At 40.9% G+C, this 13,506-nt stretch overlaps 1 protein-coding gene across 1 annotated transcript in view; it reads left to right on the top strand.

The window, feature by feature from the left end:
• The window catches only part of SH3PXD2B (SH3 and PX domains 2B), a 159,457-nt gene that overhangs the window by 21,027 nt on the left and 124,924 nt on the right, over positions 1-13,506 (top strand). The window contains exon 2 of the mRNA XM_089496656.1: positions 7,245-7,325. Within this exon, the coding sequence (XP_089352782.1) occupies positions 7,245-7,325 (81 nt within the window). The remainder of the gene's footprint in view (positions 1-7,244; positions 7,326-13,506) is intronic.

Below are 13,506 nucleotides of genomic sequence, written 5' to 3'. Positions count from 1 at the left end.
TTGAGATGTGTTGTATGTGTATTTCTGTTGCATTGCTTGTCACTACATATTCATCTGAACAGATGGTAGGCTGTCTCATTGGGTTCCAGGACCCCACCGTACATGTTGAATTATCAAAATAGTGAGTAGACTGACTTATGCTTTTACTATGCATGAATCTTAGCGATCACTGTATCAGTAATAAAAACATTTCTGGAAATCCCTCTCCCCTCCAACAGTTTTTGCTTTCTTAATTTTTCCCCCCAGAATGTAAAAATCATACACACAATCCTCTTCTGCAGCTTGATCAAGAATGCAGAGGCCATCTCTGGCTAATCAAGTGTTCCATTTCCTCCAGAGGACTCCCAAGATGCACTTGGTTCACCAAAAGGGCTTGCTGCAAAGCAGCCAGCATGACATCATTTTGGTCTTTGGCCCCCAGAAGTTCTGGCTTGCTAAGCATTCTGTAGCATTTCAGTAATGGATCACTTCTGGCAGCCAGCCTAGAAAGAGAGAGAGGGAGTGGTGTGTGTGTCTCTGTGTGCGTATGTACGTGTGTGGAGAGAAACAGACTTTGACTGGTGCTAGAAAAGCATGTACCTCTTTGTTGTTGCTTTCCCTTCTTTATGCTGTCTGCATTTTGAGCATATATTCTCATGAGACTTGTGGAAACTACTTATGGGGAGAGAGGAGGGGGTAATAGAAAAGTTAAATGAAACCCAAGGAAAATAAGGACTTAAAATTTTATTTTAATACAGGTTATTAAAAAACAGAAGAGGAAAAATGTATTTTTTTTTCTTGATGAAAGTGATGATTATGACTCCCTATTTTGGTTTTCCAAACAGTAGTCTTGATAGGGTGATAGTGGGCCAGGAGGCAAAGCTCTAATAATTATTCTGAAAAGCTTATTTCCTTTCACATGGGAACTGATGCTTACCATTTCCAGTGTTTGTATATCAGTGGTTTTCAAACTTTTATATTCCTCACACCCATCAGAAATGTTTGGTTAATGTTCACACCCCCTCCAAAACAAATATCACATTTGAAGATGAAAAAGTCTCATTTCTAGTTTTTAAAATGCAAATCAAACCACAGATAATACTGCTGGTGAACAAACTGAACTTTAAAAAAAGTTTTTAACACAGTGCATAAAATGACAATCTAACCCGAGCACTTAGATTCTAATTCAGAAAAAATTGTCTAGTATTGTAAATGGTAAAATTATCTCCTTTTGTTTAAATAAACAATGAGTCTGCTATCTGTACAACACAACCACCTACTACCACTTGTCAAGGCACACTGGGAAACTGGCTGAGTGATGACTCATGACTTGTCACTGAAGGACACAAACCAGTCTTTATCGTGCCTCCTGAAATCCCATCTCACATCCCCTGTGAGTGCAGGCACCCCAGGTTGGGAACCTCTGGTGTATATGCACATGCATATGTGTACATATAAACATCGTTGCTCCCAAATTACAGATTTGCATAGTGGCATTAGTGATATTTGTCACATATTTGCAGTGGGTAAAAAGGAGAGTTATTGTGCTAATGAATGGAAAGAGTGGAGAACAGGAGAAGAAAAAAAATTAGGGAGAGACCTGAATATAGAAGAAATGCCAGATGTGAAGTTGTAGGAGCAGAAAGAACTGTCAGAAAATAGTCCCTTTGGTTAGGATGGAGAATAGCCGTTTGTAACAAGCATAAGTAAATGTCCATGTTTGCATACATGTTCAGCCATATGTGTCAAGAGTACACTACAAAGACTGATGGATGAGGCAGCAAAATACTGGCTAAGCAAAAGGGCTTGGACTATTCTCCTAATGCAACTAGGATACCCAATAAGGAGGTTTTTAACTTTCCAGTTGTGTTTACTGGCTGAAGCAGGTGCCGGTCTTTCTGTAAATGAAATTGTTCCAGAATTGTTTCGAGAGCTCTAAGGGACTAAAGGAAAGGATGGAAGAGGCAGGTAGTACAGGAATATCTGGTTAATCTAAATGAATATAAGTCTCCAGGACCTGATGAACTACAGTCAGCCCTTCTTATACATGGATTTTTTATACACGGATTCAAGCATACACGGTTTGAAAATGTTCAAAAAAAGTATAAATTTCAAATATCAAACCTTGATTTTCCATTTTTTATAAGGGACACCATTTTGCTATGTCATTATATTTAATGGGACTTGAACATACATGGATTTTGTTATACATGGGGGATCTTGGAACCAAACCCCAGCGTATAACAAGGGTCCAATGTACATCCAAGAGTATTAAAAGAACTGGCAAATGTAATATCGGAGCCATTGGCTATGAGAACACCTGGAGAACAGAAGTCCCAGCAGACTAGAGGAGGTCAAACGTTGTCACCATCTTCAAAAAGGGGAAAATGAGGATCCCAACAATTATCGTCCAGTTAGTCTGACATCTATACCAGGAAAGATTCTAGAGCATATCATTAAACAGAGAGTCTGTGAACATCTAGAAGGCAATGCCATAATCACAAAAGTCAACATGAGTTTCAGAGAAACAAATTATGCCAGACAAATCTGATCTCTCTTTTTTTAGAAAATTACCAGCTCTATAGATGAAGGGAATGCTGTGGATATATCTTGATTTCAGTAAGGCCTTTGACAAGGTTCCCCATGACATTCTTGGAAAGAAGCTTGTAAAATGTGGGCTAGACAAGGCAACTGTTACATGGATTTGTAATTGGTTGTCTGGATGAACACAAAGGGTGCTCAACAATGGCTCCTTTTCATCCTGGAGAGAAGTGACCAATGGGGTCCCATAGGGCTCTGTCCTGGGCCCAGTGCTATTCAGCATCTTTATCAATGACTTGGATGACAGAATTGGGGGCATACTTATCAAATTTGCAGATGACACCAAATTAGGAGGAGTAGCTCAAACCCCAGAGCACAGAATCAAAATTCAAAATGACCTGAATAAACTGGAAAGCTGGGCCAAAGCTAACAAAATGATATTCAACACAGAAAAATGTAAGGTACTGCACTTAGGCCAGAAAAATGAAATGCATAGATATAGGATGGGGGGCACTTGGCTTAAGGAGACTACATGGGAAAGGGATCTTGGAGTCCATGTAGACCACAAGTTGAACATGAGTCAACAGTGTGATGAGGCAGCTAAAAAGACCAATGCAATTTTAGGCTGCATCAATAAAAGTATAGTGTCTAGATCAAGGGAAGTAATAGTGCCAGTATATTCTGCTTTGGTCAGGCCCTACCTGGAATATTGTGTCCAGTTCTGGGCACCACAATTCAAAAAGGACATTGAGAAACTGGAGCGTGTCCAAAGAAGGGAGACTAAAGTGGTGAAGGGTCTGGAAACCATGCCTTATGAAGAGAGACTTAGAGAGCCGGGGATGTTTACTCTGGAGAAGAGAAGGTTAAGAGGTGATATGATAGCCCTGTTTAAATATTTGAAGGGATGTCATATTGAGGAGGGAGCAAGTTTGTTTTCTGCTGCTCCAGAGACTAGAACACGGAAGAATGGATGCAAGCTCCAGGAACAGAGATTCCACTTAAACATTAGGAGGAACGTCCTGACACTTCCTGAGCATGGTGGAGTCTCCTTCCTTGGTGGTCTTTAAACAAAAGGCTGGATGGCCATGTGTCAGGTATGCTTTGATTGTGATTTCCTGCATGGCAGGGGGGTTGAACTGGACAGCCCTTGTGGTCTCTTCCAATTCTATCTTTCTATGATTCTAAACTCTTTGTGCATGCTGTCTTTTACTTGGAATGGGACATGTAAGCGAGCTTGCCACATGCTGGAGTTCACAAAGTCTTTATGAAACCTTGAGCCTGGATGATGTTAGCTGTGCCAGCAGGGAGGTTGGACCAGCAAGGACTGCAGTTGGTACACTCTGGTGACTTAGGAGTTTATCATACGGGACGAATCCCATGCAGAAACTAAATTTAAAGTGAAAATAACCCACTTTTGTGTTTTGTTTTTCACATGACGTTTGGGGTTAACCAGAACGGAAAGTAGAAAAAAACCCACAAATGCGGGTTATTTTTCAGACAACATTTGTGTGAAAGAGAAATAACGCGGAAATGACCCAAATGGAAAGCTAACAAAACCCACTCCTTTTTACTTTTGGGAAATTGCGAAAGAAGAAAGGAGTGGTTTTGTTGGCTTTCCATTTGGGTTATTTTTGCATTATTTCTCTTGACTGAAAAACAATTTGTGGTTGTTTAGCGAATTTTAAAATCCCGTTTCTGCAGGGGATTTGCCTCCATGTTCCTCTCTGTGATAAACTCCATAGAGAAGGACTCTTGCCATCAAGGCCCCATGACTGAAGGCTTCAGACAGCAGAAGAAGACTAACCTAGCCCGACAGGCCATACCTGTGGGCTCTTCTCTGGGGTTTTTCTTTCCTGAGCTAGATCCATAGACATTTACTCCACAAAGGATTTGCATGCCTTATGAATCCAAGCTGTTTCTGCTACCAACAAACCTTCTTGCAAATGCATCCATATTTGAAATCGAAGGCTTTTACAACCGGCATCCATAGTTTTTTTGTGGAATTTTTGGGCTATGAGGCCTTGTTCTAGAAAAATTTATTCTTGATGTTTTGCTAGCAGCTGTGGCTGGCATCTCCAGAGAATGCTGGCATGGAAGAGATTGGGGTATACAGTGCGCCCGTGCCATACGCGGACTTGAGCGTATGCGCTCAAGCCGCGGCATGCACGCAGGGCGGAAGGGGCAGTGCGTCCCATTCAATTGAATGGGCGCGCGCGCCCGTTGTGCCCCGCGCCACCGTGCACGAGCCCCATTGTTTCCAATGGGGCTCGAGCATAGGTGGAATTCGCCTTACGCGGAGGGATCCGGAACGGATCCCCCGCATAAGGCGTGGACGGACTGTATATATACTGTTGGTTGTGAGGAGGTGACTTGCATGTTAATCCGTGTATTGTTCTGTTGTTGAATGGCAAGGGCGGCAGGATGTCCATTTACTTAATGATCCATTGTCTGCTGGGAATCCCCCTGACCATTTGTATTTGCTGAGTCTTGATTTTGGTTTTTTTCAGGACTGGTAGCCAAACTTTGTTTACTTTAAAGGTTTCTTCTTTTCTGTTGAAATTATCCAGGTATTTGTGGATTTCAGTGATTTCCCTGTGCATTTTTGACCTGATAGTTGTTGGGATGATCCAGAATTTCAGTGTTTTCAAACAGCGTTTTATGCCCAGGATGGTTTATAACATGTTCTGCTACTGCTGATTTTTCTGGCTGACTCTGGAAGTTTCTCCTAACGTTTATGTGGAATCTCTTTTCCTGTAGCTTGCATCTGCTGTTCTGGGTTCTATTCTCTGGAGCAGCAGGAAACAAGCTTGTTCCATTCTCAATGTGACACTCCTTCAAATATTTAAATAGGCCTGTCATGTCACCTCTTAACCGTCTCTTCTCCAGGCTAAACATCCCCAGCTCCCTAAGTCCAGTGTTGCCATTACCCTTTCAAAGGAAATCCCCAGATGCCGGATTGAATCTCCCAAAAATTGCCCCTAATTTCCTGGATGGGGGGGGCTGGACTTTCGGGTCGGGGTGGGACCTCTGGGTCGGGGGGTGCAAGGCACTGTGGGAAGGCTAAAGGGGACGGGACGTCCGGGATGGGAGGTATGTTGGGAGGTTTTTTTGGGTGGGAAGGTATGTTTGGTTGGTTTTTTGGGCAGCCAATTTCCCTGAAGGATGAATTTCCCTGAATCTTCCTGGGAATTTGCCAAACATGGGAATGACCTGGAAAGTTTTTTTTTAAATTCCCTGTTTCTGGGAAATTTCCCAGAAATTAGCAACACTGCCTAAGTCTCTCCTCATAGGGCGTGGTTTCCAGACCCTTTGCCATTTTAGTTGTCCTCCTCTGGACATGCTGTTGCAAGAGTCTCTGTTCTGCTTCTACTTTTGTTCTGCTCCTATATTTGAAACAGCACAAAGAGCTTCATTTAGATGAGAAAGCACTGAAGATTTTAAAGAATCTTTAAAATCTTCAGTGCTTTCTCATCTAAATCAAGCTCTTTTCTTTGCTCAGAGGTGTGGATTCATGATACTGTGGAATAAATGCATCCATAAATTTACCCACCTCTAAATAGCTATCATTAACTTGTAACAAATATTGTAGATGATATGTGCTCGTATCCCAAGAGGTGAGCAAAGAAAACCTCAGGGAAGCAGATGGCAGAACTCCAGGAGAGATAGCCATTACAGGGCATGGCCAACTGCCAAGACTAACAGCCTATGATCTCTAAATATTTACTAGTTTTCCCAGACCAGCAGATTCTCCAAGTGGGTGGGAACTAGCTAACAACTTCCCCAAGGGACATACTCCTAATGTTGTTTTTAAACCATTTCTCTCCAGTGTGAGATGGTAGAATCTACTCAGTGTCATTATTTTACTCAGTCCCTTAGGATCATAGTGTGTAGTGATAAACCTATATTCAGGGTGGGAGTGGAAGCCAAATTCAGATGTATTCCAAATATTGTGTACTGTGTCCTTTCCCATGACTTGGATATGAGGCTAGACTATAAATACTATAGTACTATAAATCAGTACATCCAACTTTACATCCAAAATGGATCTCACATACAATAATATTCCAGTATAACAAAAGCAAGAAAATAAAAAATAAAATAGAAAACACAAAACACAAAAAGAAGACAAATAGCCACATTAGTTTATGTTTCTATATATGCTGACCAAATGTCCAAATAAATAAGTGCCTGCTGGTGTTCATTACACACCACAGCAGCAACTGATTGTGCCCCTGCGGTTACAGTACACTGTTTGAAAAATCCTATGCAGATTGACACTAGGAAGTATTATCCTTTGATTGGCTACATATGCCTTCATCATGTAACTGAAGCAGTGTGAGATGCGTATGACTTGCCTTTGTACTATGACACCTTCTGGGTTAATATACTAGTATTTTTTTTAAAGTAAGCCATTATGGTGTAGTGGTTTAGATGTTGGACTGTGACTGGAAGACCAGGATTCAAATCTCCACTCAGCCATGAAAACCATTGTGTGACCTTGGGAAAGTCACATTCTCTCACCTAAGAGGATGGCAATGGCACACCCTCTCTCAACAAATATTGCTAACAAAACCTTATTTTCTTGGCAAGGGTTGCTATAAGTCAGAAGTGGACTGAAGGTACATAACAACAACAGTAACAAACAAGGACTTTGGGTGCATCTTGAGGATGCCATTTGATATGATTTGATTTCTCTAAAGTACAGTATCTTCCTTCTTCTCTAGGTATACATTATCAAGGTTACCTGGTCCAATGGCTCAACAGAGGCTATCTATCGACGGTACAGCAAGTTCTTCGACTTGCAGGTAGGATTTTTCCTAGTTCCTGTTCTGTTCTCAGTTTTGAGTGGCAAATGCCCCCCAAACCATGTAGGGCTTTAAAGGTCATTACCAACACCTTGTCCTGTGCTCAGAAACTAATAGGCAGCCAGTGGAGAGATTTTAAAACCGGTGTTATATGATCACCTCTAGATTTCCCAGTGACCAATCAAAACAGAATGTCTCAAGACTATCTGATAGGATATGTTTGGGTGAGCTTTCTTTCTTTCTTTCTTTCCTTCCTTCCTTCTTTCTTTCTTTCGACTGGTACTTATTCCAATTAATTATCCTCACAATTTGTTTTTCAGGGAGGTATAGTCCATATTACAGATAAATTGTTTCATTCTTGTTTTTAACTTTTGTATATTTTAGTTCTGTAAAATATCAGTATTGCAAGGTGTCTAATAAATTAATATAATAATAAAAAAGAACAGTAACAAATTTCAAACAGAAAATTGATTTCAGTATATAAAGGAAAGGGGTAAAAATGAGTCTTCGGGCAACATTAACATTGAGAAATATATTTTATAAAACGAATAATAATTTTATAGCAACTGTAATAATAATAATAAATAATAAAATCTTTATTTATAGCCCACCTTTCCATAGATCAAGGCGGGTTACAGTATATTAAAGTGTACAATTACACCACATAATACACATAATAATTTCTCCTCAAGGGGGACTATAACAAAATTAAGCTAACTTTGTGCTCACTGCTATTTTTTGTCAGGAAATAGTTTTATACTTGTACACAACACTTCCCCAGTCCACTCTCCAGTCTGCTAAGTCTTCCCAATCTCAGCCAGAGGCTCCTAACAACAGATGAGTTGCTTGCCTACCAGTGATGGCGAAACTTTTAGGGACTAAAAGGTCTTCCAGTACCGAGTGTTATCTGGTGCCAGGGTTATGACTTCTTCTCCCCCCCCCCCCAGGCCTTGAGCTACCTCCCCAGAGAAAGCTGAAGGCCTGTGTGGGGTGAGGGGGGAAGAAGAGAAACAGGTGCACGTCTGTTCTTCCTCCTCCTCCCTCACCTTCTGGGGCCTTCAGCTGCCTCTCTGGAGGCAGACTAAGGCCTGAGATGGCTGAGAAGGAGGAGGAACAGATATGCACACCCTCCAAGGCTAGCTCTCTGGAGGCAGCTGAAGGCCTGGGACAGCCGGGAAGAGGAGGAACAGCCATGCTCCTGTTCCTCCTCTTCCCTGCCCTCTGCGTGAGACAAAAAATGACTTAGCATGCCATCTCCACACGTGCCATAGATTCACCATTATGAGCCTAGACTGACTTGTCTCTTGAGCTCTTTATGCTTACAGAAGATACCAGGGTTATGTTTTCCCACATCATACCATTCCTGCTTTTTGAGGTACAAAATAATCTATCCTTGGTTCCAGTGAATTTTGAGCAAAATGATACTGGGATTGGGGTGTTTTTTAATTGGGAAAACTGCCAGAAATCAATATTAAGATATTCCCCTTCAGAAATGGCATGGGAGAATATTGTATGTGTAGAATAGAGATAGCTGTAGATGTTAGCATCAACATCAACACACACACACACACATTTTGTTCAGCATTTTTATAATTTCATTTTAGTAGTTTGTGTTTTTTTGAGAAAATAGACTAGATAATCCTTAGCCTGGTCAAAATTGCAGGGGATAGGATGCTTTGATGTGAAAGGGGAGAGGGAGAGCAGAGTGGATAATGCTCAAAGGCAGCTTAGTGGAAAAAATGCCAAGCTGAAGTAGATATTGACAATGGTGGCCAAAGCAGCACAAAAGAAATCTGTCTAGTTGTGAACATCTAAGTGTTATTTTTTCAAAGGGGGATATGTGCCAAGGGAACGAACTGTGCTTTATGAATCTAATCACAAGTTTGGCTGATGGAGACAGTAACCTCTGTTTAGAGAAGAGAACAAAATCAGAGCACCTGTTTCAGTTTGTTCCAAATCCTCATGATCATGGTATCTTTTTGATGTATCTGATGTATCTGAGGCAGAGCCAGGAAGTTCAAGACTTAACAGATATCTGCTAAGATAGTGTCCTTGCATGGATTTCTATGTTGTTGTTAACTGTCATTGAGTTGACTTCAACCCATGTCGACCCCATGAATTAGAGACCTCGAAGTCACCATTTCTTCAACTGCCCTGCTCAGATCTTGCAGACTTAGGGGCTGTACAGATGGGCAGCAGGTAGCCACCCATTTACTGGCCAGATCAGAGTGACGGCAACATCACCTTGCAGCCCTGATCAAGCCTCTGGAGAGCGCAAAAAGGAGCCATGAAAAGCAGCTCCTTTTTACACCCTCCAAGGGGCGCCATAGCCATAGCAACACGGCTTTATGACGCCCGTTTAGAGCTGCATCATGTGGATGCAGCACCGGAGGTGTGACATGATGACACACATCGTGTAGACCTGCATGCATCAAAATGGCACCCTAAGGGCAAGGTTAGGGCGTCCAATGTGCGAATGCTACACCCTAACTCCACACACAGGCCAGCACAAAGTGTTGGTCTGTATAGGCCCTAAGAGCTGTGGCTTCCTAAATTGAGTCTATCCAACTGGAATGTGGTTTTCCTCTTTTCCTGCTGTGCTCCATCTTTCCAAGCATTAATGTCTTTTCTAGTTAGTCCTATGTTCTCATGTTATGGGTTTCTTACCAGCATTGAATGGTATGTTCTGCTTAGAAAGTAAGAGCTGGGGTAGGCTGGCAGTAAGCACCGGCTTAGGGGCGGTGTGGGGTGTGGCATTTAGATGATGCATGCTCTACTGCCACCCTAAGCTAGCATCATGCTGAACACCCACACAGGCAGAAGGCAGCATTGCAATGCTCTGGCGGCATGGCATTTATATGCCACACACCACAGCAGCACCACAAAGCTGCAGCTGTAGCTGAAAGGGCTTTCTTTTGCCAGCTCAAAAAGGAGCAGCATTTTGCTGCCTCTTTTTGAGCCAGCAAATAGCTGGATTGGAGCCACAGCATGCAGTTGCTGCAGCACTAATCTGGCGCTCAAAGGGGCGACATGATGCCTCCCATTTAAGGCCGTCTGTTTTGGCCCTAAGATAAAATACTCAATGATTTTTAATGACTTATTTCTGCTTTGGCTAATAGAGATCTAATTGAGGAGCCAGCATGGTACAGTGATTTCAGTGTTATAATATGTCTCTGAGAGACCAGGGTTTGAATTCCCCTTCAGCCATGGAAATTCATTAGGTGACCATGGGCATGTCACATACACACTCACCCTAAGAGGAAAGTGATGGCAAGCCTCTCCTGACAAGAAAACCCTGTGTTACAATCAAGTTAGGATCAGCAAAGTTGGGAAATGATTTGAAAACATGCAACAATAACTAAGATTTTATAGTTTTTTGTGGGTTTTTTGAGCTATGAGGTTGTGTTCTAGAAGAGTTTATTCCTGATGTTTTGCCAGCAACTGTGGCTGGCATCTTCAGAGAATGCTGGCATGGAAGAGAGTGGGGTATATATACTGTTGGTTAAGAGGAAGTGATTTACATGTTAATCTGTGCATTGTAGATTAACATGTAAATCACTTCCTCTCAACCAACAGTATATATACCCCATTCTCTTCCATACTCGCATTTTCTGAAGTTGCCAGCCACAGCTGCTGGCGAAAAGTCAGGAATAATCTCTTTTAGAACATGGCTTCATAGTCCCAAAAAACCCCACTAAAAGCTAGGGATGCCAGCTGTGAAAGCCTTTGACTTCACAACTAAGATTTTATTTGGTGTACATGCTTGTGAGGGAACAGCCAGATGTGTCACTTCTTCTGTCCCTTTGCTAAAGAGTGGAACTCTCTGACCTGCTGAGAGAATCTGTGATCTTCCAGACTGATTCAATTTTTCTGTACAAATGACAGATATTTTCCTGCTGCTTTATAGCTATCATCTTGTTAATCTTAGTGACTGAGCTGTGTAGAGATGGTAAAAAGAGTGTGTTCAGCTTTTTCGTTAATTTATATATTTAATAGATAAATAATAAGGGCCCACTCCTTGCTGTGCTGTATCAAAGTGATACACCATTCCTTGTATCATAACAGGCATATAGTAAACAGATAAAGCCAGCTTGGTACTTCCCCAAATCTCATGCATGAGTAAACATTGTTCATTCATAACATTTTAGTTCCACATTGTTCTGTAGACTTTTTGCATTTGCTATCTTTATTGAGGTAGATGGGCCCATGCATCAACAGGGGATAGCAGCCTTCCTGTCTGTGTGTTACATTTAAAGCCGTAGATGTAGAGTAAAAGTAATATGGTGTGGATCCAAGAGCTAGAACATGCTCTGTTTTCTTGCTTTTTACTCTGTTTTGTAATTTCCTTACAGTTCCAAGTTCAAACTAGACATCACTGTGATACCTTTATTAGTTGATAAATTCTTTCAGATTTTTGCAATGATCAGTTAGTGTTAATGTGTGAAAGCAATATATCTGCTTATCAAATAGTTTTAAATGCTACTCATAGTTTAATTGCATCTTTGTTATAGTCTTTTGTATATTTTATCTCTAATGTATCAGTTTTAATTTCTAAGACACAATGATTCTTAATCCTATGAGAAAATGTGGGATATAAATGAAGTTTATTCTATTCTTATTATTGTTATTCTTAAGATTAAATAATAATGGGATTAAAATGTAAAAAGATATTTGTTGACACAACCAACATGAGCATGGAGTTGAATGAGTCCTTTACAAGACTGCACTCTCCCTTTGTATCCTGGCCTGTATCTTCCTCATTACCATTAGAATGACTCCCTTAGTTCATGCTACTTAACATATGGATCATCTCAACACGCCACCTTTTACATCAGGAACATGAATAGCTATTTGGCTTTTCTTACTTGGCAATAATTAATACACTGACTGTTGAGTATTTAGCTTTCCTTCTACTAATTTCCATCTGTAATGTTTATATAGAGCCACATTAAGATAAAACTGACAAATTACAAAATAGCTAAAATCACAAAACTACACCAATTAACTGAATTGCAAAACTACACATGTGTAAAGTTACAAATATTTAAAATCATGAACTGATTCAAGCCACAGCAGTTAGACAAATTAATCTCTTGTACTATTTCCTAAATTCTCATACAAATAAATGCACATGGCACCTGAAAGACAAAAGTATGGGATCAGCTAGGTTAATAAAGTTAGGGTGTTTCATAAGTGGAGTGCCCCCACTAAAAAAGCACTGCCACATGTAATAGTCCTATAGGGCACACTACTCTGTGGAACTACCATCAAGCTTGTTTAGTGAGTTAGTACTGCATCAGGTACTCCTTTGTGTACTTGGATATTTAAGGCTTTGTATGTTAACACCTTGAATTGGGTCCACTGAGTCAGCCAATGCAGTTATTTCAGAATGGCCTGTAGTTTGCTGAAGTGTGCTCTTCTAACTCCTGCCTTCTTTCATATCTCAAAGAAGAAATTCAGAAATACTTACTGTATGTAATATTGCTTAGTATTATTAGGGACATAGTGGCTGAGCGGTTAAGACACACTCCGAGGATTGCAATATCAAAAAGTTGGCAGTTTGAGACCCAAGTGTTGCATGATGGGGTGAGTTCCCATCACTAGTCCCAGCTTCTGCCAACCCAGCAGTTCAAAAACATGTAATAATGCAACTAGGTAAATAGGTACCACTTAGGTGGTAAGGTAACAGCATTCTGTGCAGTCATGCTGGCCACATGATCACAGAGTTGTCTTTGACAACACAGGCTGAGCTGCAGTTAGTTGTGCCATCTAAACTCAAAAGCTCTGCTTAACTGTAGTTTATACTTTCAGATTTATTTCAAACAAACCACGATTAGTATAAGCTGCATTTTTGTCAGTTTGGACAAAGCAGCAAACTGGTTAAACAAAAATAAAACCAAAGGGTTCAAAACCATTTCTTTTGGTTGTACACAGAGAAGAGAAAGATCCCTTTGCATACTAAACCATGTTTTCACATGATGTGGAAGCACATCCTCTTAGAGTCAACTCATGTGCATCAATCTGTTTATTATCATGCATCCACATTCTTATATTTAGAAGTGAACCATTCATGTGTGACTCAGACTCATCTCCTGGCAAAAGGTAAGAAAGGTTAAGCACCTTGGTTGCATCTGCCACTCTTTTTGGAGGCTTGAAGGCTAGAGGAATATCTGAAAATATA

Source organism: Sceloporus occidentalis, unplaced genomic scaffold, assembly GCF_023333645.1.
Source record: "Sceloporus occidentalis isolate IW3139 unplaced genomic scaffold, rSceOcc1.0.p SCAF_92, whole genome shotgun sequence".
Lineage (NCBI taxonomy): Eukaryota > Metazoa > Chordata > Lepidosauria > Squamata > Phrynosomatidae > Sceloporus > Sceloporus occidentalis.
This window is presented reverse-complemented; position numbering and strand designations above follow the sequence as displayed.